Source organism: Gallus gallus, chromosome 4 (genome assembly GCF_016699485.2).
Source record: "Gallus gallus isolate bGalGal1 chromosome 4, bGalGal1.mat.broiler.GRCg7b, whole genome shotgun sequence".
NCBI classification, from domain to species: Eukaryota; Metazoa; Chordata; class Aves; order Galliformes; family Phasianidae; genus Gallus; species Gallus gallus.
Genome location: NC_052535.1, coordinates 160,243 through 185,850, shown reverse-complemented (window position 1 = coordinate 185,850; position 25,608 = coordinate 160,243). Strand labels below are relative to the sequence as shown.

The 25,608-nt window shown below is 42.5% G+C and overlaps 1 protein-coding gene across 3 annotated transcripts in view; it reads left to right on the top strand.

The window, feature by feature from the left end:
• ARHGAP20B (Rho GTPase activating protein 20B) overlaps nucleotides 1–25,608 on the top strand; it is a 30,319-nt gene that overhangs the window by 707 nt on the left and 4,004 nt on the right. For all 3 annotated transcript variants that reach the window (XM_420168.8, XM_025150523.3, XM_046940644.1), the window contains exons 2-14: nucleotides 12,894–12,976; nucleotides 15,103–15,273; nucleotides 15,886–16,035; nucleotides 17,418–17,459; nucleotides 18,144–18,228; nucleotides 19,122–19,199; nucleotides 20,327–20,393; nucleotides 21,184–21,372; nucleotides 21,821–21,996; nucleotides 22,509–22,670; nucleotides 23,497–23,606; nucleotides 24,477–24,666; nucleotides 25,295–25,409. In XM_420168.8, the coding sequence (XP_420168.4) occupies nucleotides 12,897–12,976; nucleotides 15,103–15,273; nucleotides 15,886–16,035; nucleotides 17,418–17,459; nucleotides 18,144–18,228; nucleotides 19,122–19,199; nucleotides 20,327–20,393; nucleotides 21,184–21,372; nucleotides 21,821–21,996; nucleotides 22,509–22,670; nucleotides 23,497–23,606; nucleotides 24,477–24,666; nucleotides 25,295–25,409 (1,615 nt within the window). In that variant the 5' untranslated portion in view covers nucleotides 12,894–12,896. The remainder of the gene's footprint in view (nucleotides 1–12,893; nucleotides 12,977–15,102; nucleotides 15,274–15,885; nucleotides 16,036–17,417; nucleotides 17,460–18,143; nucleotides 18,229–19,121; nucleotides 19,200–20,326; nucleotides 20,394–21,183; nucleotides 21,373–21,820; nucleotides 21,997–22,508; nucleotides 22,671–23,496; nucleotides 23,607–24,476; nucleotides 24,667–25,294; nucleotides 25,410–25,608) is intronic.

The window sequence follows — 25,608 nt, the reverse complement described above, 5'->3', positions numbered from 1 at the left end:
GCACGCCGTGATGGGCAAAACAGCCCTTTTGTCACTGCCCCATATTTTTAGACTCGCCAACAGAAACTACAGTGTTCTCTGGGCTGAAGAGCATGTGGCACTGGGAAAAAAGCAGAGCGCACTGGTGGGGGAGATGCTGAGCAGCAGCATTTGCCTTTGGTGTTGCCTTTGGTGATTTTTTTAAGGCAGTGGGGTGAGCAATTAAATGTCGTTTTAGTGTGAAATAATGGAAAATAAAGGAAAACTGTAAATGTTACTCAAAATGCCAATTTGAAATTTTCAAAAAAAAAAAAAAAATCATCCAAAACAAACAGTAGTTGAGTGGAGCAATTTTCTTTGGAGGCAGTTTCCAATGGAATAAATATTAAGTTCAATTAAAAAAAAAAAAAAAACTGCAGCTGGCTGTAATATTAATAGTGCTTGCCAAGGGCTGGAGGGTGCTTGCAACCAGAGACTTAGAAAGATCCTTACAATCTGGAGTAATGTGTTATTGTACCTTTTGCTGCCTGTTCTAGAGATGCTTGCAGCTTTTACCTACAAGCCGTAGCCAGAGCTGTTAAGACACAGATGTCTGTTTTTCTCATGTCTTTCCTGTCTTCTACCTTCAGAACATCCCTTAGCATTCCTTTTCCTAATGGGACCCTTGGCCGATGCATTCTGTGTAACCCAAAGTGTTGCATTACCTGTAGATTTGGAAAGCAAGGGCCACTCTGCCTCAGTGTCACATCAGGCTGTGAGCTCACCCAGCTGGAGAGCAGGACTGTAGGATTCTGCTTCAGCATAATGCAGAGCTCCTATGTGAGCTGTGCTCCCTGGGATGCACACAGCACCAGAGGCACTGCACTGCAGCTGTCCCAGGGCTTTCTTCGAAGACTTGATCATCAGTTTGTCCAGCATGGTTTTAAGCTAAAGTTAGCCACTGATATTTGATGAGCTTTATATTAATGGCAGTGTTCTCTGCCATGAGATAGTTGCCCCTTCTACTTGCTGAGACCTGGCACAACTCATGCCCCGCTGCAGGGAAGTTTCTGGGTGCATTCTGTGGGCTCCTGGGCTGGTGCATTCCAGGACACACTTAAAGAGGAACATTCCCTTTGAGGAATAAGGAAGAAAGCAGTCAGGAGGCTGCACAGATGTTTTAACCCCTCTCATCCCAGCTAGGTTTGTAATGAAACAATTTTCTCCAAGATCTCACTGCCTGTACAGTTAGACTGATTGGGAAGCCTATTTATTTAACACCCTCTAGCGATGTTTTAACATTTAATATAGGTCCCTTTCAAGAGGAAAACAACGATTAGAGTTTATAGGTTTAAAAAAATTGACTTCTTTAGAGTCTTCTGCTTCAAACACAGTAGCACACCTTGAGCGAGCACACAGCCTCCTTTGGGATGGGCAGTGCTGTACCGCCTGTCCGACATCGCTGTGCAGGTGACATCCTGTATCCTTGGCTGGAAGGTGATTGCAGAAGTCATCTCAAGGAGTTACCAACGTGTGGTCCACACCCAATCTGCGTGGTCATTTTCTCAATAAAACATGGAAATCCAGCCTCACCAGCTCCCTACCCCACCATGTGCTTTTGCTCACTGACCTGGCATCTCCTTAGGATATTCTTTGACTTGTCAGGGAAAGTGTCTTTTTCAAGATCACTCACACCTTGTACGGCATATAGAAAGTCTGCTTAACAGCACCTTCTCCATTTCGGCCAGAGAATGGCACTGCAGCATGTGATGCAGTTGCTGTGATTTAAAACAAACAAACAAAACCCCCACACTGATTCCTCTTCCTGGCATTTTCTCCTGAGGGGTGTTAGAGCTGTGGGAAGGACTGGAACAGGGAAGGGTGTGCATGGGCACAAGCAGTCAACCCCTCTTTCCTGTTCTCTTTAGTGCTGCCCCTTCTCATGTTCCCTTGAGAGCAAATGGTAGGGCAGATAATTATGTGGAAGTTTCCAAAACTTGGTGCTCATAGTGAGCCCCCCTGAAAACAGGTAGGGTGGAGTCCAGCCTGTGGCACACGAGGGAGAAACTGAAGAAAAGCAGGATGTTTTTATGATTTAAAATTTATTTTTCTTAACTCCTGTTGAAAAACTTCATTTGGTTTGGTTTTGATGTTGCCTGCAGCATTAATTGGGAAATTTATGAACAAAAGAGTTTTGTGTATGTTCTTGCACAAGGAAAGCAAAGGAGGCAGCTCAGGACAATTTTCTGCTTGAAAAAGTAAGGATGCCGGCAGTAACTGACAATGATGCCAGTGAAAACTTATCTGTTCTGGTTTCCTCAAAATAGATGCATATATATATAATGTGATAGACGCTATCAAAGACCCATGAAAATGCACAGGACTGGAGATGCTTAAACTTATGTTAAACCCAAGTGATGGGAACAAGGTGTAAGGGACAGATTAGAAAGCCTTTGGGATCTTCTGTGCCATGTAGTGTGCCTATGTAGTGTTTCAGCTGATACTGATTTGACGCTTGTTACTGTAGAAGTTAAGGCAGAAGTAAAAAAGAAACACTGGGAAAAACACAGGCAAGGAATGATGTATGAATCAGGAAAATAGTCTTTAAATAGAACATTTCTCAGAGTTTCCCACTGCCAGCTCCTTTGGGTTGTGCCATAAATAGAGGCACAGAGAGTAACATCTCAGAGAAGCCCATGACTGCTCACACTCCTCATTGCCAGTGGGTGAGACCTCTGCATCCCCATGGGTCCTTTACCTTTTTACAAATCCAGGTCCCTGCAAAGCACTGGTATTGACGGTTGACTTCAGTGGAAGGAAGGTGTTTTCTGTCTTAATCACATCCTCTCATTGGCTCACCTATGACTTTCTGCAGTAGCTTGCAGAAGTTGCTCCCATGGGATAATTACGACAGCTTCATGTAAGGGGCTTAAATGGGAGAAGTTCCATTCTACTGCTTTTCCGTTTCTATCTTTTCTGGTGTCCATAAGCTGGAGGTATGTTTTTTAAGGCTTCACAGCTTAACTTGCATTGGTTCATAGCAAGGCTGTAAGAATGTGCATCTTCTCTTGTTAGCCTCACTTGGCAAACCACCCTCTGACTTCCAGGTGATTTGATCTCTGAGCTCTTTGTGATTGGTTTCTCTTCCCTTTCTCAGTCTGCTGGCATCTTTTTAGGCTGTGTTTTCAGGCTCCTCTTTCACACCTTCATTTTTACATGGGCTCAGCCAGCATGATGCTGCTCCAGCCTGCCTTGCCTAACTGCTCAGCGATGTGTCTCTTGGCTTTTTTAAGTGTTCCATCCCTAACATTTTCCTGCAACTCCAACAGCTGGCAAAGAAGTGCAATTTTTGGAGCCAAAGTCTGCTTTTGTTTGCCCAGCCTGTGTAACCTTAGACTTGCAGATCCTCTGAAGTTCATGATGTTTGGAACCTCACTGTCATCAGCTGCAAAATTCTGTAGGATTAAATCCTACAAATCAGGACAAAGCTAAGATGAGTTTTGAGTTGGGATTCAATATCAGATATTACTAATAAGTGTGTTAGCTCTCTAGTTATCGTCAAGCAGATGGGCAAGCAAGAGAAAGGGGAAACGGCCTTTCATGGTGCGTGTGCTAGAAGAGGTGCTGTTGATTAATCCATCTGTCAGCCAGCCAGCTCTGAAAATGTCATTTAACAACCCTGCATCTGTGGAGAACCAGCGGGATGCTTAAAAGTCATAAAGGGATTAATGTTCAGCTCTAATGAAATCCAGATGCACAGAGCTGCCTCTTTTCAAGCTCTTTTCTGTGGCCAAGCTGCAAATAAATTTATTTAATCAATGTAAATACATGAGAAGCACCAGACTTGCAATGTGCAGTAGGTACTTAAACTCACAGGCACTGAAGACTACTGGCAGTACCTGTCAAAGAGGAGTAGGTTTCCCACTGACACTCTGCTTGTAACGGAATTGATCATTCCTAAGGTGGGAACATGGGACCTTTCCTGGGGAGCACAGTTCATGCACGTTTTTGCATTCAGACTGAGGGAAGCTGGCTTGGAAGTAAACCTGTTTCTATTCCTAAGGAAAAGCCAAGGCAGGTATAACACCAATGAGCATCTGGTCACTCTATCAGGGATGTGTTGGTCATCCACTAAAAGCCTGGGAGCTGGCACTGACTGTGCATCTTGTGCAATGGCAGGAAGAGGGAGAAGTGAGAATTCATGCCACAACATTCGAGATGTGTTCAATGGACCTGAAGCATTACACTACAATTCGAAGTTAACATTTTCTCTTCCTTGTGCAATTTTTATCTTCCTATATTACAAGCTGAGTGTGGGTACTGTGCATTTCAGGTGCTGGTAGATCATCTGGGCCCTAACAAGGGCTGGTCCTGCATACTTGAGCTCAGCAGCCCTGCTTTGAAGAGACTGGAGTAGTTCTGTAACTGGGCAGGCCCAGCAGTCCAGGAATTTTTAATTGTTTTTATGGTAGCAGGAGGAATTTTCAACCAGGAGAGGGGAAGAAAGGGGGTTATTTTGAAGGCCTGAAGAAATGTAGTACATTCTTCTGTTCCTCACGTTTGACTCCTCTGAGAGTTTTTCATTTTGTCAAATCAGCTCAGCAAGCTATTTATTTGCATTAAAAAAGAAATCCTGATTCTTAATTTACTTCGTCCCTGATGATGAATTTTTATACTGTGAAATTCAGTAAGCTTCCTCCCAATGTTATGTATACATCCTACTTTAAAATAGAAGCTTCTGCTCCAGAGAACCAGCTTGCATTAAATGTTTTAAAGTGCTTTTTAAAAGTATGCACCCACTGATTTACCACATAAGTCTTATCAGCAGTCAGCTGTAATTGTTTGTTGCTATATTCATAATCAGAGCATACCACAGCCCAGTGCTGGAGATCATATATATATGCATGTAGAGTTATGCAGAGGATTTCTTAAGACCTATAGAGGTAAGAAGGCATTCCTGGTGAGAGGTTCCTGGAGTAACTTCATTCTGGAAGATCTCTGATGCTCTCCATGAGGCATCAGTCTTCCCTGTGCTTTTCAGGACATCCTCTTTCTTTGCCATCCACTGCCAGTGTTGTGCAGTTCTGAGGAAGGAAAGCCCTGCAGGCACAAATAACCCATGGCAGCAGGGGAAAAATGAGATGGAACAGATGAGTGTGAGTCAAACTAATCCCCAGTCACCCCTGGGTGGAAAACCTACTCAGCCTTTGGCAGCTGAGAATTGTTTCTCCTGATCACCCTTATATGGGGCATTTTAAAATAAACCATTAGGGCTCCATTTCTTGAAAGGAAAAGGAAATGTTTCAAAATGTGTCCTTGCAAACTGATTTAGTACCATCAGGTTCTGCATATTTTGAGAAATATTTGGGTTTAGTTGGAGCTGCTTTCTGCATCGAGGGAGAGAGAAGCAATTTGTGAAACTGCATGTGAAGGTTAACTTGTGCAGAACAGTTGAGAGAAATGTTTACACACAGTTTTCTTAGTTCTGCATTCACATTAAACTCTGCTCCATCTCTGTGCTGCAGCCACACAACATTATTTTACATTTTCTTCTCTGATTAATTAGGCTAACTATGGATCTAAAGTGGATCAAAGGGCTAAAACGGTAACGGAAGAGTTAAAGATTCTCCCTAGCATTTGCAAGGAAATGTTAATACCAAATGCCTTTGCTGGCAAAATTCACCCCAAAGAAACAGCTGCACTAGTTTTCCTGTCTTCTGGCCCTGAATTTTCACCCTGTTTAGGATGAAGTAATATAACTATAAATGGACAGACAGGCATGTCCTTACCTGACATGTAGCAATATGGAAAAACTAAGCAGGAAGGACTGGAACAGTGTAGCATTAGCCAGAAAACACAAGGGAGTGCCAGAGTCTCAGGCCAGGTTTGCTTCTCTTCCCCTGTCCACCTGCCCTGGAATGTCTCTAGAACAACTGCAGAGGTCTCATGCACTGCAGGGGTGCCCATGTGGCATCCATATGGGAAATGGGATGGAATGTCTCAGCACTTGGTGGCACTCCTAGAGCTGCTGAAAACAGAGAAGGACAGAGTATTTGTATGAGTGCAGAGCATGAGAAGGTGGAAAAACTGCAGTGGCAGGGAGTGCTGGCAGTGCAGGATGGCTGTTAGCCCAAGGCTTCATTTTCCTTTCCTCTCTGCCTGGTGAATCATGCCAGTGGGCTACTGTTCTGCATGATGTTCCTCCTGGTCTTACAAAGACCTGAGGATCATAGGGAGATTACGTTTACAGTGTTATTAATCAAGCACTTTTTCCCACACTAATTTTGAATGCAAATAAGCATAATGAAATGACAAGCCTGGTTGTTTTAATTCTTGTAACCTGATGCCAGATTTCCTTTTAGCAGTGAACAATTTCTCCTTCTCTATCTGTCTCTAAGTTGGTTTTCAAAATTGGAATGCAACTGCAGTGTTATACAGACACTTTGTAAAAGTGTCCCACAGTCACATAAACAAGAGACAGAACAGAAGGCAGAAGTGGATGGAAGAGCAGCAGCAATTTTTTTCCCATGACTCTAACCCAAACCATCAGTTACTTGTTTCTGTACTCTTAAATGGCTTCTAAGTTATTTTTTTAATGTTACCTAAGAGCTAAATTACTGAGTACTGTATTTCTGCAGTAACTTTTGCTTTTATGTGCGTTTACTGGGATCAGTTGATTAATAGCAGAGATAGCTATCTACCCTGACACAACATAGTAATACTGTGTATCCACAGGAAAAGATTATTTCATGAGATCCATGCAAGAATGAGAATAATATTAGCATTATTAGCTCTGAAAAGTCCGTGATACTCCGAGTGATCAAAGACTTTGTGATTGATGTCTGCTGTCTCTGGCAGTGTCTTCAACAACATAAGCCTGCCTAACTGATCTAAGTGTCAGCATGGAGTTTGCTCAGAGTCCACATTTATGAACAAATATATATGTATTTTAAAAGTATATGATTTCCTTTAACCATCATCAGTGTATGACGTTGAGAGAGTGAAGTTTCAGAGAGAGCCAAGATTCTAAGAGCCAAGTTTTCCATACTAAAAAGTAACAGAAAGTAAAAGGTCAGAGAGAAGCAAATTTCCCTTGGAAGTGTAAGCTAGGTGCCTGCAGCCATACTAGTGACATCTTGGAGGGTTTGCAATCCTTTTTCTCCATTCAACAGCATGCAAAGGGCTCACGGTGAAACATCAGTATGATGGAAGTAGGGGTAGACCTTGTTGAGAAAGGTATTAGCAGATATAACTGCTTTAAACCAGTTTTAAATTGCCTAAGAAAGATAAAGTTCATAATCCTGTAAAGAAAGAATTGCTTAACCCCTTTCTGATGATGAGGGCTCTCCAAATACTCCAGAGGAGAGGATCTGTAAGTAGAGATCCTTCCCTTGTGGTAGCCAACCCTTGAGTGAGGTCTAGGGAGCTTCTACGTGTGCTCCAAGGCCTGGCTGCTCCCCTTCACCAGGGGCTCAATCACTGCTTCAGGTTGTGACCTAATGTTCCCATACACACCTAAATTAACTCTCTCCCTATATTTGATCATACTACTTTTAATGCCCCTGAACACAGGTAAGCCAGAACAATAAAGCTGGTCTAAATTCCATACAATGGTTTGTAATGAAATGCAGCTTCAATTTTTTTTTTTTTAAATTCTGCTTGTGATAGCAACAGAGTCAGTGTAGGAGCTCATTAACCAGCCAGGTATGAAGGAACAGAAGGGGTGATGATTAAATTGAATTCAGAGGTTATTGGGCAGATGGACTTCTTCACAACAGAGATTCTGATGAGTGCATGTCCTGGATCTAGAGCCACACATTAATTTTTAGATTATGTCCTCCTCTAACAAGATTCAGTACTAGTAAAATCAGTGCACAGTGCTTCCCTTGTCCAAGAAAGGAAGTGAATGGCTGTCATCCTTGCCTCAGTGTATGGGGTGGACATATGCTAACTGACAAATCTTTCCCTGGGAAACACAGATCCACTGAAAACTAAAATTTTATGAAGGTACTGCTTTGGAAAAGCCTTGCAGTAAAATGGAGTGCTCTGAAAGAATTCTTCCTATCACAAAGGATCTTCAAGCTTTTTACCAGACAGGTCTCTTTTGGAAAACATCCTTGTTTTGTGCCAGCTCACCCACCCTGCTCCGTGGTCACTAGCACTGCAGAAGTTTTGCCATAGGATCATAAAATCACCAAGGTTGGAAGAGATCTCCATGATCATCTAGTCCAACTGACCACCTACTACTACTATTTCCCCACTAAATTATGTTCCTTAATATGACATCTAAATGTTTCTTGAACACCAAATCTATATCTATCACATCTTACCACACAGATGGACCTGCACCTGGGCAGTCACGGGCTTGCATGTGGCCAAGCCAAACATCACCTTCTCTGTCTATCTCCCACTCCTGATCTAGAAGCAGAATCTCACATCCATGCCATCATAACTTACAGTCTTCCACAGCACCAGCAGCTTGTAAGCAAGAGAGATGTCTTTCCCTATTGCTTTTCACTGGCTGATGGAGATGAATCTGATGAGGCAGCTTCTTGCTGCTGTTGGCAGAGTGAAGTAGTCTTACCAACTTGCACCAGCTGCTGTGGTCACAGAAAATATATGACATTTTTGAAAATGTGTCATTGCTTATGAAATAAATATTGCAATTTATGTTCTGCAGAATAATTGAACTTAAAAAAAACCATTTTCATTTTCAAATATGAACTATACCAGATAGCATCATTCCAGTGTATAGCGGAAATGCTAAGTCACAGACTGAAGTAGTGATGGAGCACCTGATGGGAAGGCAGGGCCAGCCCAGGGGAGCTCAGGTGCAGACAATGTACCTGAGGGATGGAAGGGGTGGGGCCAGGATCGACCCCTTCCCAGACCTCATTTAAGGGTTGGCAGTGGAGCTGCGGGTATCCTCCTGGAGATCCCTGCCCACTTGATGTCTTCTAAAGGTGAGCAGGTTTTTTTTTTTTCTTTTCTGTCTTTCTTTTCTGTCTGTCTGTCTGTCTTTCTTCATGGCTGCTGTGTTTGGACTTGTTCTCATTTATTACAGCTGAAGACTTTGCCACTCCATTGTTATTGCTATACTTTCCATCACATTTGTAGCATTACACACTGCCACAGATGTTACAGACTTCAACCAACTATTGAGAGAGGGGAGATCCAACCTGTGCTAAGTAGGTGTCATTACTTTTCAGCTCCCTCTCAACTTAATTATCTGAAAAATAATATTCAAGTACAGAGGTCAATGGGAGGGGGGGGGGGAATCTGCTTGTGCTAGCCACCAGAATTGATACTGTAGGCCTTACATGGGTTTGGAATGAGGGGCATTAGGCTCAACTTTCCTAGTGCCAAGAAATACACAGCTAAAATTGGCAGCTCAGAGATGTGTAATACACAAACAGGGTCTGGAGTGTTGCAGGCGTTCAAGCACTTTCAAGTATGTTGAGTAAACGACTATCTGTTTCCATGGTAAAAATAAAATAAAATAAATAAATTTAAAAAAAGGGGGGGGGGGGGGAAGAGGGGGAGAGAGAGATTCTGCTGTGTCCCTCTGAGGATTCTCTAATTCAAGTGCCTGGTTAATGTGAGCAGAGCTGACTTCCAGCAAAAGCACTCCCTGGCTCTGATGCTGTGGGGTGCAGCAAAGTGTTTTCTTCATCTGAAAACAATGCTTTGTGGAAATGCTGTGCAATGCTGCATGGCACCCAGGAGCCCTCCATGCTAAGGAGTTGTCTCCAAGCACCAGTGGTTCTGGGGGGTGAAGAGGCTGTGGCTGCTCCAGAGAGCTTCTGTGTGGGACGAAGTCTTCACCATGTTTTGTCCATATAGTGGGAGGGGAGGCAGGTGCTGGAGCTGCCTGTCCCATAAAGAGCAAGGGAGCAAAAGGAGGATCTGGCTGGTGCAGCACTGTGCTTTGGATTTGTTTCAGGAATGGCCACTGAAGTGTTCATGTGTCTGTTAGTAAATTATTGGCCCCCAGTACACTTAAAGGAAAAGGTGAGCTCATTTTCTCCTATTGTGGGACTGATGAAAGCTTTTACGTTGCATTTCAAATTATTTCTCCTAGTGTGAAGGCTGAGGACTGGCAGAGGATGTTGTCTCAGCTCCTTTTCTTCATATGTTGATTTGAATTGTTTTGGTGTTAAAAATACATTGATCTGATCCCCTGTTTGTGACTTGAGCTTACAGGCTGATGTCAGCACGTTTGCTTCTCTGTTGCTTTGGTCACACTTTTGGTGTATTGAACTGGTCAGCCCTCTATTGTTACTGTTTTTCACGTGGCACTGAAAGGACACCTGGAGAGCTAGGAGACTCTTTCTTGTCTAGTAGTTTCTTAAAGAAATGCTGTTTACATTAAATAGCGAAACAAAATTACTTGAGGTGGAGTACACAGCTATGCTCTTCCAAACAGAAGAAGAAAAGTGAGCAACAATTTTACCATATGTGGCTACTGAAATGAAAGGCAGAACAGGGCATGACTCCTCTACTCTTCCTCTGGAGAAAGGCAAGGCTTCAAGGCTTCTTGGAGGGCAATGCTGACAACATTCAGATACAGTCTGAAATCATTCCTGGTGGTCAAAAGAAGAAATCCACGTGGACTTATTCTTTATCACCTGTGTAGTAAATCCTGACTCTGATATATCCTGTGAAACTTATTCTGGGGAAAATGTCTTCCTACGTTTAACTCATATCATGTATGTAGTTGGTACCCCTTACCTCTTTACTCTGCAGAGAAGATTAGTAGGTAGCCAAAATGATTGCTTTATGTACAGTGAGGTCAGTAGGTACCATGTGATCCTTTGTAACAGAAGACACGGTCACTTGCATGGTTTTATTACAACACCATTGAAGCTGTTACAACAGTGCCCCTGGCCCAAGCAGGCATGAGATCTTCCTGCAGGTCTACTTGATTTATTCAAGTGACCTTTGCAGCTGACAACTACTCGGGTGTTTCTACCAAGCAACCACACCCTAAGATGTTGCCTGACTGACCCTTTGCTGTGCTATGTTTTGTAGGAACGTTTAATCCTACTAAGGCACCTAGAAAAAGTAGATCTTCCTTTTCAGTGCAGATTCTCTTTTTTTAAAAAAACAGATGTTTTTGAGTTGATGTTATTTTTATTTAGTTCTTTCTGTGAAACTTCCAAAAAAAGAACGTTGCTTGGCAAGGTCATACCAGGAAATGAAGGAGAAACTGCTGTCCCTCTGTCTACTTATATACTCATACAGAAAGAAATTACTTGGAGAACATTACTGATGTCACAAAGCTGAGCATTCATACGTTAGGAAATGACCTAATCAAGTTGCTCTTGTAAACCAAAGTTGGAGTGGGGTACATGACTATACACTGCTTTTCACAAGTCCATCTGTGTTTTGGAAGGCTCAGACAGACCAGGTCAGGTATTAATCAGCAGCCTGTGCTGTAGAAAGCTCTTGCCTGTGGAATTCTTTGATCTTTTGTCACTCAAGACAGGAAGTGTCTTGTAAATGGAATGGGGCACAAGTAAGCGCGCACCTTCCCTGGCAGCTGTATTCCACCCCTGCCTCTGCCACAGATTTCCATTCTGAACTGTAGAGAATAAATTGCACCATCTTTTGAAGTGATCACTAGTGACCTGCTCTTAATTTTCTAAATTTTCACATTAATGCTAGGAGACAGATTTGTAGATGTGCTGAGCCCTTGTAGCTGTAGCAAAAAATGAGCAGAGAGTGTGCTTCCAATGTGCTGAACGTTGGGCACCCAACTTCACTGCAGTCATTTTGGTTTCCATCAATCCTTTCCATCAATGAAATGGGGGGTTATACCTTCCTCTAACGTTGCAAGAGTGTCATGTTAGCGAAGTTAATGTAAGTGCACTCTTATAGTGTAAAGTACTCAGAGACGATACTACTGCAATAACTACTTCTGCATTCAGCACAGTTTGAAAAACATGTAGTTAACGAACAGGCTTTCTCCCTAGGACATCTCTTCAATCAGCAATCCTAGTTTATTTTATGCTTAAGATTGAACATATCAAAATATGGAATGAATTCAAAAGATCAGTAATTCTCAGAATGCTCTTAACCTCCTAATACTTAAAGCTTTTACACAGATAAATGCTGAATTTAAATTTGAGCCAGGGGATGGATTTTGCCATGCTTATGAAGTATGAGCCACTGAGGTAAGTATTTGCCTCCCATGCTAAAATCTGGCATCTTTCTTGCCAAGCAGGTTTTCTCTCTCTCCTCACTCTGGAGCAAATGAGACCTATGGCCTTCATATGTAGGTGTTAACATGGGTGATTATCATGTCTAAGTCACAAGTCTCACCTTTGCAATCTCCTCACTGTCATGGAAGACTGTGGATAGTGCTTTTGAGAGGTTACAAGGAGGTCTCCTTGTAATCTTGAGGTTACAAGGAGGTCTCCTTGTAATCTTGAGGTTACAAGGAGAGGGACACGTTAACAGTCCAACTGCTGGATCTGGATATCATGGAAAGTGAAGAAATAGAGAAATCTAAGTAATGTCATCCATTCCTTCAGCCCATAAAATATGGCTCCCTATAGCATTAAATACTCTCCATAGCGTTGTTCAGTCCAGTTTTAAATGAGATTTCCATTTCCTCCCACAGTCTGCTAGGTAAGAACGTTAGGTTTTCCTGATCCTAAGGCCATGGTTTTTCTCTTCACCTAATTTCATGTCATTACTTTGAATGTTGGCTGTGAAAACTGGAAATGTTCCAAGTTAGGAAAGTTTGAAGTGTCCCTCGTATATGTGAGAGCTGGCAAGTATTTTAGTAAGGAAGCGAAGTGTTTCAGATCATGGCTTGCAGTATTGGGGTTTGATAAGTGTTGACTAGAAAAAAAGAGAACTCCAAAGTCCAGTGAGCAGATCTGCTTCCAAGGCGGCCAAACTAACTGCAACTTATTTTTCTCTTACAGAAGATGAAGCCCATCATCCAAAGAAGGCGATCTACACCTTCTGCCATTACTAAAGCTCTTGGCAAGTCAAAACACCATTCCAGGTAGGGATAATACCTCTCTGACTCCTTTTTTTTCCCCACTTCTCTGCCTATGCAGGCTGAAACAAAGCTGTTTTTCAAATTCATTGAGCAGTGTCAAGGACAACTTGTTTATGGATAGATCTGAAAGATCTTTGAGTATGTGCACATGTCATCTACACTATCAAACAGTTAAAAAAAAAAAAAAAAAAAGCATTATTCCCCACTTTCTTCCTGACTGCAAAAGAGCCAAGCTTCCTGTGCCATTCTGACCGAGCTCAGCAAGCTATTTAGCTACCAGATGCATAGATGCAGACTAAACATCAAATCCACAGTAGGCAGTGGTATGAGAAGCTGAACAGAGGTGCCCTAAGAAATTAAACTGATGTCACAGACAAGCAGAAGATGCCCGATGCAGAGCAGTACATGAGGGCCACCTCTGTTCAGTGGTGCATGGCTGTGGGTGAGAAGCACAACTGAGAGGCGCTGGAAAGAGAACTTCAGTGTAGAGATGCCCCATATGGGCCTGGCTATGTTCTGTGAACTTACACGGATTTGGCAAAGAGCACAGTGGTACCAATCCCCTCAGCCCAGGCTGCAGTGAAAGTCTGTGGTTTGGTTTAAATTAATGGGGAAAGTACTGTAAATAGTTCATAACTGAGCAGGTCTGGAAGGAGCTGCTCTAGGGAGAGGAAGGCTGCACCAGCCTTATCAGGAGAACAGGCAGCTGTGGGGAAAGAGTATTCTGGGCAGGTGGTGTGGGAAGAGGATACCTCAGGGAGGCAGAACAGGACACGTGCTGCCATGGCTTTCTGCCTCACATATCAGTACTGGCAGATCCATCCTGTGAGTATCCTGGCATTCTGCCATGCACATCCCTGCCCAGCCACCATATGGGCACTCCACAGGAGAACTCTCTGTCTCCTGCTCTGCATGCTGGACTGCCATCGGAAGGGCAAGATTTAAGATTAGGCTGTGTTGATTCACCTGGGAGTGGGAGGGGGTTGGGAGCTGCATCTGGGAGGAAGGAGAGTATCTCTTTCATGTGCAAGCTTGCCTGCAGAGAAGGTGCCCTTTTTTGTCTGTGTAGACAGGAGGATCTTTATTTCCTTCTGTCTTCATGAAAATCTAGGACTATTTCTGTGAGGTTAGCAAGTTCAGATATGATCAAGTACACAAACACAGTCTATTAACAAGACTCAGCAAATGACTTTTGCTTGTTTGTTTAGCACAATCCCACTAGTAGAGTGAGGGTAGACCCAGGACGGTGTGGGACCTGTTTTATTGCCAACACTGCCAATGACAGCCAGGGAGCAGGGCACAGCTTGGCAGGACTGTACCCCTCTGGGTGTGCTCAGGAAAGTGTTGAGATGTGAGCAAGGATATAAGCACACTGGAGTTTTTCCACTTGTGGAGAGCATAGGAAAAGGATCTGGTTCAATCCCAATGACTGCTTGCTGGCTGCAATCAACATGCAGCAATTACTGTTGTGGTGGTGTGTTTTTTTTTTTTTTTTTTTTGTGGTGGTTGTGTTGTTTGTTTGTTTTTGGGGGGGTGGGGGTGGGAAATGGTCAGCATCTAAATCAATTGCAGAAGAAATGAGGTGTTGGGTAACAGCCATGTAAACCAGAATCAGATGGCTGGAAATAGTGGAGTACATGCAGTTCATTTTCTTTTTGCTACAGCCCTTGCATTGACAAGCAGTTCAGTACAGATGGGAAACATGGACAGAAATGAAAAAGGAAGTCTCCACTAGCATTCTCTCCCCATGCCAGGCTGAGAAGCACTGAAAGCCAGGGACTGCCTTGGGTTTTCCATGTTTACTTCCAGTCACAGCTCACATGCATTTGCAGGAAATAAGTGTTTTGAGTGAGAAATGACTCAAAAAGTATAAGTGAACATCTTGACCTACCCAGATTTGGTGTAGACATCTAGGCAGTTTTCCATCTGTTTGAGACTGGTAAAATTAATTGGGCAGAGGCAGGCAAATGCAGTTCATAACTGAAGGTAGTAGGGGAGTGATGGGAGAAGTGCTGCGCTAACAATTTGTTCCAAAATAGTCACCAGTTCCATCACAAAGCCTTTCAAGAAAAGCTGCTGATAAAATCTTTTTTTTTTTTTTTTTTTTTTTTTTTTTCCCCCTTCTCCAGGGAAACTACACTCTCTTCTTCCCATTCAGACAATGGACTGCCAAGTGGGATCTTTAGCAACCCAGGTTCCACTTTCATTCTGGATGAGCGAGTACAGCTAACTGTGGGCTTGCAGAGTCAGGAGAGACATTTGATCTTGTTCAGTGATATGCTGATCATCGCCAAGTCCAAGTAAGAGGAATTTGCACTTGCTCATTCTTGCTAGTGCATGCTGTTGAAGCTTAGCTCTGCACTATTTTTGGAGTAGGCATCAAAATAACTCTTCTTTAACAAATATGGTTCTAAAATGTTGTGTCCCCTCCTTTCATGTTGAGAAATTCCTCCTAGTATTAATGTTTCACTCCATTTTCCTGAAGGAGAAGATTATCTAATTGTTTTTACCTTTTTCCTCCTGAGATTTCTTGGAGAAATTGCAGAAGGGCAGGAGGCAGTAAGCACAGAAAATTGATTCTTGGTCTTGCTGTTTCTGCCACAGTTTCATGTATTGTATATATGAAGAGCTTAGGTGACTTCAATCATTAGAAAGACAGTAGAGATGATAATTACCTCAAATAGTCACCTGCCTGTAGCTCTAGTGAATCATGTTGCCCCAACCATAGCTGTCAGACTGGAGCCATCAACCACAAAATCCACTTGCAAAACTTTCTTATAGTGCCTCCACATACCCAGACATTTGGTTTTGGAGGGTTGTTAATGTTGCTGCTGACTGTAAGGTGGCATGACCAAACACTGGGGGTCTAGATATTAGAATATGACCTAAGAAATCCATAATTTGAATTACAGGTCCTCCTCCAGCCTGAAGTTCAAAAAGCAAGTGCATCTGAGTGAAGTGTGGACTGGCACCTGTCTCAGTGAAGTAACAGAGAAAAAGATGAGTCCTGAGAATTCATTTGTTATCGGCTGGCCTACCATCAACTATGTCGTCACCTTCAGGTGTCCCATCAGACCTCTCTTTCCAACCAGGCAGCTGCCCAAGTTTTCCTTATATTAAGTGAAACAATGGCTGAGAGTGCAGAGCCCTGAACTCTACCACAAAAACCTTCGTCCCCACTGAGTGAAGGATTCATACTAGGCAGTGTGGTAGTAGCTTAAATACTGGAAGACAGCTGTCTTAAGAAAGTATCTGCAGGCTGGTCTCTGAGACCCTTTCAAACTAGAGAACCAAGCCTTGGCATTGTTGTTATAACAGGGACTGGCCCCACTGCAGAATATCCTGGAGTACCATGTCCAGACCAGCCATAGCAAACAAGCTTGTGCCATCGTGTAACCTACAAGCATGTTGTTTCAGTACCTACCAGCAGCCATTTCTGAAGGAGATTAGTCCTAGTTTAAGTTTTTTCTCATTCCAAAGGATAGTTTAGTTACATCACAGAAAAATTCTAGATGATCTCTTGCCAGGACTAAATTCCTTTACCACTAGTATAGAGCAGGCTGGAAGACAGCCAGATCATGTCCAAATGCCATCTCAAAGACACCTGAGCTCATAAGGCTTGCCAAAAGGCAGGTGACCTTATTAGCCTGAGCTCAGTATAGCCTGGCAAAATTGAGTCTAGAATTGGTATATCCACACCGAGCTCAGGTTGCCACTAGCTCAGACTTCTCTGCATTGCACTCTTCTATGAAGCAGAGAGGCCAGCAGTCTTCAAGGGTCATTCTGACTACAGGAGTTCTCTTGACTTGGCTAGAAAGAGCTGATCTAGCCAAGTGCTTTTTCTTTCTTGGGTCAGCCGTTCTAGTGGAAAAAGAGATTAGAAACATACCCTAGTTTTGTACTTACCACCTCATCAAGTCCAATGGTCAGGATAGTGTCTCTCAAGTGATGGATTCCTAGCCTTAGGACTCATGCTCTGATATGCAAGCAGTCATTTGTCTTTTAGTCCGAACTCAAAACCAGTTCAATTTCCTTCATGCTACTGAGACCTGGACAACCCATTTTGGCAGTAGAACCTTATAGGAACAGCAGACACTGGAAGGGAAGTTATAGTAGAAAGAAAATAGTAATTAAGATCTCTGAAAAAATAGTAAAGTCCCACAAGATGTGTTCACTCCTGCATCATAGAAAGACGTTTGTTCCTTATCGGAACATATGCTGCCCTGGGCGGGAAATATAGTCCTGTTCATTCTTGGGATCTTTTTGTCATTGCTATTGGATGTTGAAATAAGACAGAAGCAGGAAAGGACTGTGCTTCTGTTCCAGGACTTTGCAGGAAGGAACTTTGATTTACAGCTATATATAGGTGAAACTGGGTGAAATTTCCTAAGGCTGTTACCTACTCAGCACTTGTTTGATGATCTGCCTCCCTTTTTGTCTTCAGCTCAGCTGATGTGAAGGAACAATGGCTGTCTGCATTACTGTGGTAAGTGACCCCCCTTTCATTCTTTATCTGGATCATTCCTCTACAGTCCTCAAAGGAAATCTGTTATGATATCAAATTGCCCTCTGATTTTTTTCATCACAGTAAGCGTGTGACTACTATTTGAAATGTCTGCCTTTGAAACCTGAATGTAGAATTCTGGTGTTGATAGAAAAGTTGAACAGTGTTAGAAGATGTTGTTGTTGTTGTTGGAGCATCTTTATTCCTTTGGAGATGGAGATTGACTTCGCTAATCATGGTAGAAATGTCACAAGTGGCATTGATTCTCTGGATGTTTTTTTATTTGATTTAAATTTTGCATTTCAAGGCATCTAGAAGTTCCAGTTTGTTCTTTCTTAATGTTTTTGTATGTTGTTTCCATTAATATCCAGGTATAGAGAGGGGGAGTTTTTACCTCCTGATTTTGTGGAAAGCAGCAATGATCCAAAAATGATGGAAGGGGTCTTCCACCATTGTATTAAATGTACCTACTTGCAATGCAGTACTGCCATGTGGGATTTTGCTTGTCTAGGGTCTCAAAGAAAGATAAAGAAGCCAGTAAGAGCACATGACCACTCTTGTTATTACTGTTGTAATTAATCTATATTTATTATGGTCCAAAGGACCAGCTCCTTGGCAACTCTTGTATCCGAACCTTAGGGTTCTTCCTTTTCTTTTGACTTTCAGGCATATCACTGAAACGAAACAGAATGAATACCTGAAGAACCTAACCCTTCAGATCTTTGTGCTGGATGCTGACAACTGTTCTTCTGTAAGTAAAACTAAGAACTTGGTCATCGAACCAATGCTGCATGGAGATCCATGGAATAGTGGAGGGAGGGCAGGGCTGTGTTGCTGCTACTGCTATGCTTGTTTAAAATCTAAGCCTCACCTCAGGTGGTTTAGAGGGTGTCCATCTGCGCAGCTGCATACTTCCCGCTGGAAGCCCACTCAGAGGATTTTTGTTTGGGAAATCATAAGATATTGAGACCCTTATCAAAAAATATCTTAATGTTATTTTTGGCCTCTGGCATCTGTTCTGTTTTCATTTTGCTTCACTTCCTAATTGGTGATGTTTTATGCCGGAGTGACCAGTAATTCTTGTTTTCAGTATAGTAAGTGGAGGATACTGGTCCTGGAAGAAATGCTGGCTTGTTGTCCTGAAATAATTTGCTGGAATGTACTCTGGTCTCTTAATAGTGCATTTCTAGACTTCATGCCAAGCTTGGTAGGTCACTTATACCTTCTGGCAACTGTCCCCTCAGAGGGGAACTGCAGGCACTCTTTATTAGCATTGTGCCATGTTTACCCCTTGCAGTGACAATGGTAATACTTACAGTTAAGTGCCAATATGATCGACTACAGTATCTGAACACCACCCAGTTCCTCTGGTGGTGGTGGTGGTTGTTTTACTCGTTGAAGCCTTTGGCTGTTATAATAAATCAGTGATAAGTAAGTAGCTAAGAACAGTTTTCATAATATATCATCTTCAACAGTGATTCAATTCTAGTTCAAATTAGCATGACTCTTCTATGAATATTTAGTAAAGGCAAGCAATAGACAGATAAGTGATGCTTTTTTGCTAAATTTTCAGGCTACAATATAACTGATCTCCGTACATTCTTAGTGGCTGCCTACATTTTTTTTCTCTGTTTTCCTTTCTAGACCACCACAGTCAGTGTGTCCAATGTGGAAACTGCAGAGAGTGTGATGAAGAAGACACTTGTTCAGCTTGGACTTCCTGTAGGTGACTTGCAGGGACTGCTGGATGCTAGCTAGGGAAGCTGTCAGCATTCAGATTTTCGGACAGTGCAGAGGTGGAGAAGTCTTCACTTGCTGTAGTTAACCATGAGGTCACTGATACTCACTGGACTAGGAGTAATCCGTTTATGTGGCTGCAAAATTCTAGAAGCACAGGCATGCGTGTATTCCTACATTAAATTCAAACTTCATGAAACAAAGTCCTTCAGATTTCAGAGGACTTCCGTGCTTGCCTAGGCTTGGGCCTAGCTTGTCAAAGAATTATTAATAGAGCTGTGAAATAGTGAATAATTACATGATGTTATCAGAGGAGACTTTCCCATTGCAGTGATCTAGCAATTACAGTATTTGTTAGCTTTTACGGTGTCCAGTAGTGCACCCAGGAAGGTTGTGGAATGTTTCGCTAAAATAGTCTTGCAAAGTCTTATTCTCCTTCTGTAATATGAAAATCATTTCTTTTGTATCATGCTTATGTGTAATTCTGTGAACAAGTTCCTCACTGTGCTCTGTAGTATTCCGGTCTTGAGAAAGATTACTATTTCTTATCTTTCTTCAGCTTACAGAACATGTGATCCCAATACATTATACAAGGGTGGCAGTGCTGTGGCATGCAAGGGAAAGGGAGATTGAGAATAGTTGGTACAGTAAGAACCACACACTAAAAGCATTGGCCTATTGAGGCTCAAAGTAGTCCCACGCTCTGTGCCCTCCATGTACAGTGAGGGACACCAGTGCATCAACACTGCTGAAAAAGCACAGTAACTGGACTGGTAGAGCTTTGCTGATTGCTTCAAGAGATTTCTTCAGTCAGAGCCTACGAGTGAACAGTCAGGAAACCATTATGTGGTTTTGCATCCTCATGGTTCTCAGTATATTCTTCTGAACCTTTTTTCTTCCACTCTGTATCATACAAAGTGACACAGAGCAGCCTTCCCTCCCAGCCATGTGGCTGTCCAGCAGTTATCTATGCATGTCTGTCCAACTCCTTGCCCTGTTCAGACTTTTTTTTTTTTTCCCTGCTGTTTTCTCATCTGTGTGCAACCTCTTGGACCTTGATCTAGGCCCCCTTCAACTGACATTTTTTCTCTTATCTGTTCTTCAACCACCAGGGTAGGACAAGTGACCACCACCTCTGGGTGATCTCAGGAAAAGATGACCCTGCTTACCCTCTCATTGGTATGAGCTCTCCTATTTTCTTTTAGTTCCAGTACCATAGAAACAAGTGAAAAATGATTCAGGTATATGTGGCAGTGAAATTTCACAAACAGTGCAAAGAAATACGGCAATTTGTCCCAAGCTGTTAGATGTATTTTAACTGCCTCTTGCTTCTCTGATATCAGCTGTTCAGCTGTTGCTCAGACTCCGTTGTCCTATAGCATACTGCACAGTCACACCAAATGAGTTATCCCAACGTTACATTGTATTTTCAGTGATAACCCAATAAACACATCCTAAGGCTGTCCAAGAAATGCATGCTGGTTAATTAAAGAGATTAGCTCCAAAGACCACATAATCATTTAAAAACCATTATTTTGAGGTTCATTACACTGCACATTTGTTTCTTGTGAGCGTTAACTGGTATTTTCCAAGTCTTATTTCTTGTACCTAGACTGTCATAGTGGGGTAACTCCAGTGCAGATTAATGCTTACAGTGTTTTTTTGGTGTAATGGGGTTAATAAATCTATTGCATGCAATCTAAATTTGTTGCATGATGTTCTGGAGGACTGCTAATGGAGACTGGCTGTCCAGGTTTAACTTGCTGAATTTAATTTGTAAAACAAAGGTCATACATGTACAGGTACATCCTGGCCTCTTCAGTCCTCAGATGGAAGCTTCTTGCATCACTTTTTAGGGGCACAATTGGAGTGACAACCATTGGCTATGACTGCTTCTTCTTGTCCAGATTTGGAGTTGTTTGCATGTGTGCAACTTTACTTGCTTTTTGCACACCTTTCTGCTCAACAGGGCACGAACATCCATTCAGCATTGCATTGAACTGTCTCCGGGACTCTGTTGACCAGCAACAAGGAACCCACAATCACACCCTCCTGCTTGATGGGACAGAGGCATCCTTTCTTGAGCAGCACCCAAAAGAGAAACAATGTCAGTTTGTCCTGAAACCCAGGCTCCAAGCTCCAGTGCAACTGAGGAGAGGTAAGAGCTGCAGGAGTGCCTTATAACCAGAATGAGACTTCGCTGTTTTCAGTGTCAGTGCCAAACTCTTCCTAGCGTTGTATGCATATCCCTGAGTCACACACATACTTGACTGCATGTGTAGAGGGTATGATTGCAGAGGTGCTAAATTTGTCAGTGAACGTATTCAGTCCTTGATCAACTTTCAGTCGCAAGCCATATGTGCATTTCATAGATGGTAAGGTTCCCTGAAGAACGCTGAGTGAATAAGAGTTTTGTTGATGACTGTAAGATGAACAGGTGGCTTAACTGCTGTGTATCCCCTGACCATCCTCATTAACAATGAAGTTATTTTCGATGAGTTGGTAGAAAGTCCTTGATTTGCTGGGATCTCTGCCTCTGCTGCATGTCAGTCACTGGCCAGTAGGAATGACAGCTATATGTGTAATGAATGTATGTTTTCTTTTAGAGTCACTACAGAAGCACACCAAGAGGAAGAAGTCCTTGATTGACTGGGCCCTGCGGCGCAGCACCAGTGCACCCACAGACAGCCCTCCTTTGCAGTCACCTACCACCCCACAGAAACTCTTCGGCATGTCTCTGTCCTCTGTCTGTCCTGATGGGATCCTTCCCAAGCCAATCATGGTAACGAGTAGTTTAGGCTGCTGACATAAATGCAGTGTGTTTTGCCAAGGATTTAAAATCATTTGTGATATTTACAAAGACTGGTATGAGAAGATCAACATTTGCCCATGGTTCAGATCTAACTCAGCAGCATGAGTGAAAACATCCTCTCCTGCGTAACCTGTATCACTTGTTGTATAGATGTCCATCCTGTTTCAATGGGCTTCTCTAGCTAAACAATCACAAGTGAAGAAGGAACAATGTTAGTGTACTATGTACTGGTATATAGCCTGAATCTTACTCACTGTGAGAGGCCATTGGTCTCCCACTTGCCAAAGAACAGGAGCACTCGTGTACCTGCAACTTAGCTGATAGATTCTTGTCCCTGGTCAAGTCATGACAAACCTCTTGTATATCTGTCCTCTTTCCAGTGCTGACCAGCTCTTACACTAATTATGTTATAATATGTGAGATATAAGATAAACAACAGGGTGAAGTGTTTGGCTCTTATGAATAATTGGGCTTTCTCTTAGGATATGCTGCTCCTGCTGTACCATGAAGGTCCCTCTACTAGGGGCATTTTCAGACGTTCTGCCAATGCCAAGACTTGCAAGGAACTGAAGGAGAAGCTAAACTCTGGAGATGATGTCCAGGTGGATGGAGAGTCAGTCTTTGTGGCTGCAGCTGTCATCACGGTGTGTTTGGCCGAATAACTCAGCTATCTCAGCTAATCGTACCTTCCTCTTTCAGCAAGGAAGCAAGATTTATCTTTATAGAGAGGGAAGACTCAAGGCAGGGCACTTATAGGGGCTGTTGTACAAAATATTTTCTATCAAGCCTTCACCCGCTAATCAGACGGTAAGAAAGAAGGAAAACTGCTACCAAGTCTGAGCAGAGACATTGTGTTTAGTGGAGGATGAAGACTCGGGTATGACTCAAGTTTTAATAGGAAAAAGCCTAGCATTTGTATGGTCAGACCTGATTTAAACCTTGACAGGTTTAACCTGACCTGTTAAAACTGGTCAGAACCATTTGGGAACTGAAGTGCTGAAAGACACCTTGTCTCTAGTTTTTGTTGTCTCTAGTTTTTGCTGCCCTAATATAAAAGGCTGTCAGACATATTACAATGCAAGGCATATGCTAAGTTCTTGTAAAGTCCTCTCAGAAAACAGCAGTCCTTATTGATTAGACATATTTCAAACATAACTATGCACAGCCTTGAATACCAGTCCTTGCTCTAACATAGTGGAGATCAACCCTGTCCTGGTTGAGGGGACAAGCACAAGAGCTGGCTGTTTATTCTCTTCTGTCATAAGCTATAGACACAGTTCGGTAATGCTGCAAATGAAGAGCCCTGAGGACAGCTTGGTGAAAATGGGGAGCGAAGGAGAAATGTATTTGTGTTGCATTTTTGTTTTATCTTCTGCTTAACATGAATAAACACTGACTATATGCATCATAAAACCAAAACAAGGAAATTAAAACTGACCAGACTGCTCTGCATATATATATTTAATTCAGGATTTTCTCCGAAATATACCTGACAGTGTTCTATCCTCAGACATGCACGGACTGTGGATGGAAGCTGTGGATACAGAAAATCGGGCACATAAGATTGAAGCTATCAAAAGGTTTGTAAAAGCCTTTATGAATCTTATTTTGATGGAGAAGTGGGAGTGTAGGGCTCTAACTATAGACTCGTCTTCTTGGAGGCTCCTGTCGCTGCTCCAGGTCACAGTGAAGCTATTGCAGATTGCTGGTGCCACAGATCAGAGCATTTTCCTTTCAATGGTGTTTTGAAGACCATTTAAAATTATGAAAACAATCAAATCGATAAATGGCAATAATTCAGCCATCAGAAATACCTCAGATATTAGTGGAATTACATCTCTGACTATTGTAACTTTTTTTTCTGTGTGCACAAAATAAAGCTGATTATCACATTGGCAGTTTGAAGAAGTAGCCCTTCCAAGGTGATCACTGGAACTTTGAAAGCAGCTTTACTGCCTTCAAACTGCTGCCCTGAGCAAGAAAAGTCTATCAGCAGCAAGAGGAATATTCAGCACTCCGAATCTCTTCTAGTTAGTGGTTCAGCTCAGTTTTTGAACCTTACCACTTGACCTAGGTCTCCTCGCATTGTTACTACAGCAGAGGCTCAGCTGGTGGCATTCTAATGTACTGCTGACATGGAGTTGTATGCATCTTCTTTGGGTGGTCTTTGTTTGGTTAAGACATTATGGACTTCTACCCACGAGTTCTGGGTGTAAGTTCCTTGGCTGCTGAAGGCTCTGTGAGCAGAATGGTTGAGCAATATGGGTGTGAAACTGTGACTCTCACATATGTTGTAGAGGGCAGTATCTGACTTCATCATTAGATGAGAATGTCTCAGACTTGTTACAAAAGCTTAGAGGGCAGGCAAAAGCTTTGGCAGGCAGCCTCCAGTATTTGAAGAGTGGGTTTTTACGAACAGTGCTGTTTTTCTGTTACCACTCCCGGAACAGCTTGGTCAATCAGCTCCCAGAGGCCAACCTTATCTTACTCAGACACCTCTTTGGAGTTCTTCATCACATTGAGCAGAATTCTGTTGTGAATCAGATGAATGCATTTAACCTGGCTCTTTGCATAGCACCCAACATGCTGTGGCTACCTAGTCCCACAGGGCCTGAGGAGGAAAGCAGGTCTACAAAGAAGGTAATCTTTCACAGGTTTGGTCTCATAATTGTCTTCCCTTTTACTATTTTTTTTATGGGCACTGTATTTTGTAGACTGAAGGGAGGCATAGTATCAGTGACATTGCCAGCTGAGTGGTATCTGGGCTTCACCCTTTCCCCTGTGCAGTTACTCTCAAGCTGGTGGAGCAATTCAGCCACTCAGATTATGTAGGGTAGAAAGGGAAGCTGTGACTGCTTTACTAGCTGAAATTCCCTTCAGGACAAGCATGCTAAAGAAAAATGGGGCATCTGGAGTTAGATAGTGCTGTTTCATCTGAATCTAAAGCTATCCTGCAGGGACAAAGTATGCAATAAATGTGGTGGAGGGGAGGAGTCCTTGCTCATAGTTTGTGAGGTGTTACTTGATAGCAACAAAAATCATAGAATTGCTATGCTTGCTTCTTCAGTTCCCAAGGTTCATATCCTTGCCACAGGTGTAGTTAATACAGAAATATTGCTGCATTCTGAACAGCTGTTTGAACAAAAGATTCTGTAGGAAACTATATCTTTTTGAAATAAAAAGGAACTTCAGGGGAATTACTTGAATTGCATTATTTATCTAGCAAGATATTAATTATACTGACTTTGTAAATCCTTGTCTTTTCTAGGTAGCCATGTTAGTACAGTTTCTGATTGAAAACTCAGCAGAGATTTTTGGAGGTGACATTGCTTCCTTGTTCCAAAGACCGGACAAAAACTCCAGAAACTCAGAGGGATCTCTGGGTAAGTTGGTGACATTCTATCTTCAAGAAATTGTTAAAATCTTTGTAATAGGTGAACTCTCAATGCAAAACAGTTTGTTTCTCCTTCACCTCTGCCAAAGAAAAGTGTTGAAAAAACAGCTGGTTTTGATTTTTTTTTTTTTTTTTTTTTTTTTTTTTTCCCTTTCCCTGCCAGCCATGGCTAAGAAACAAGGGGAAAG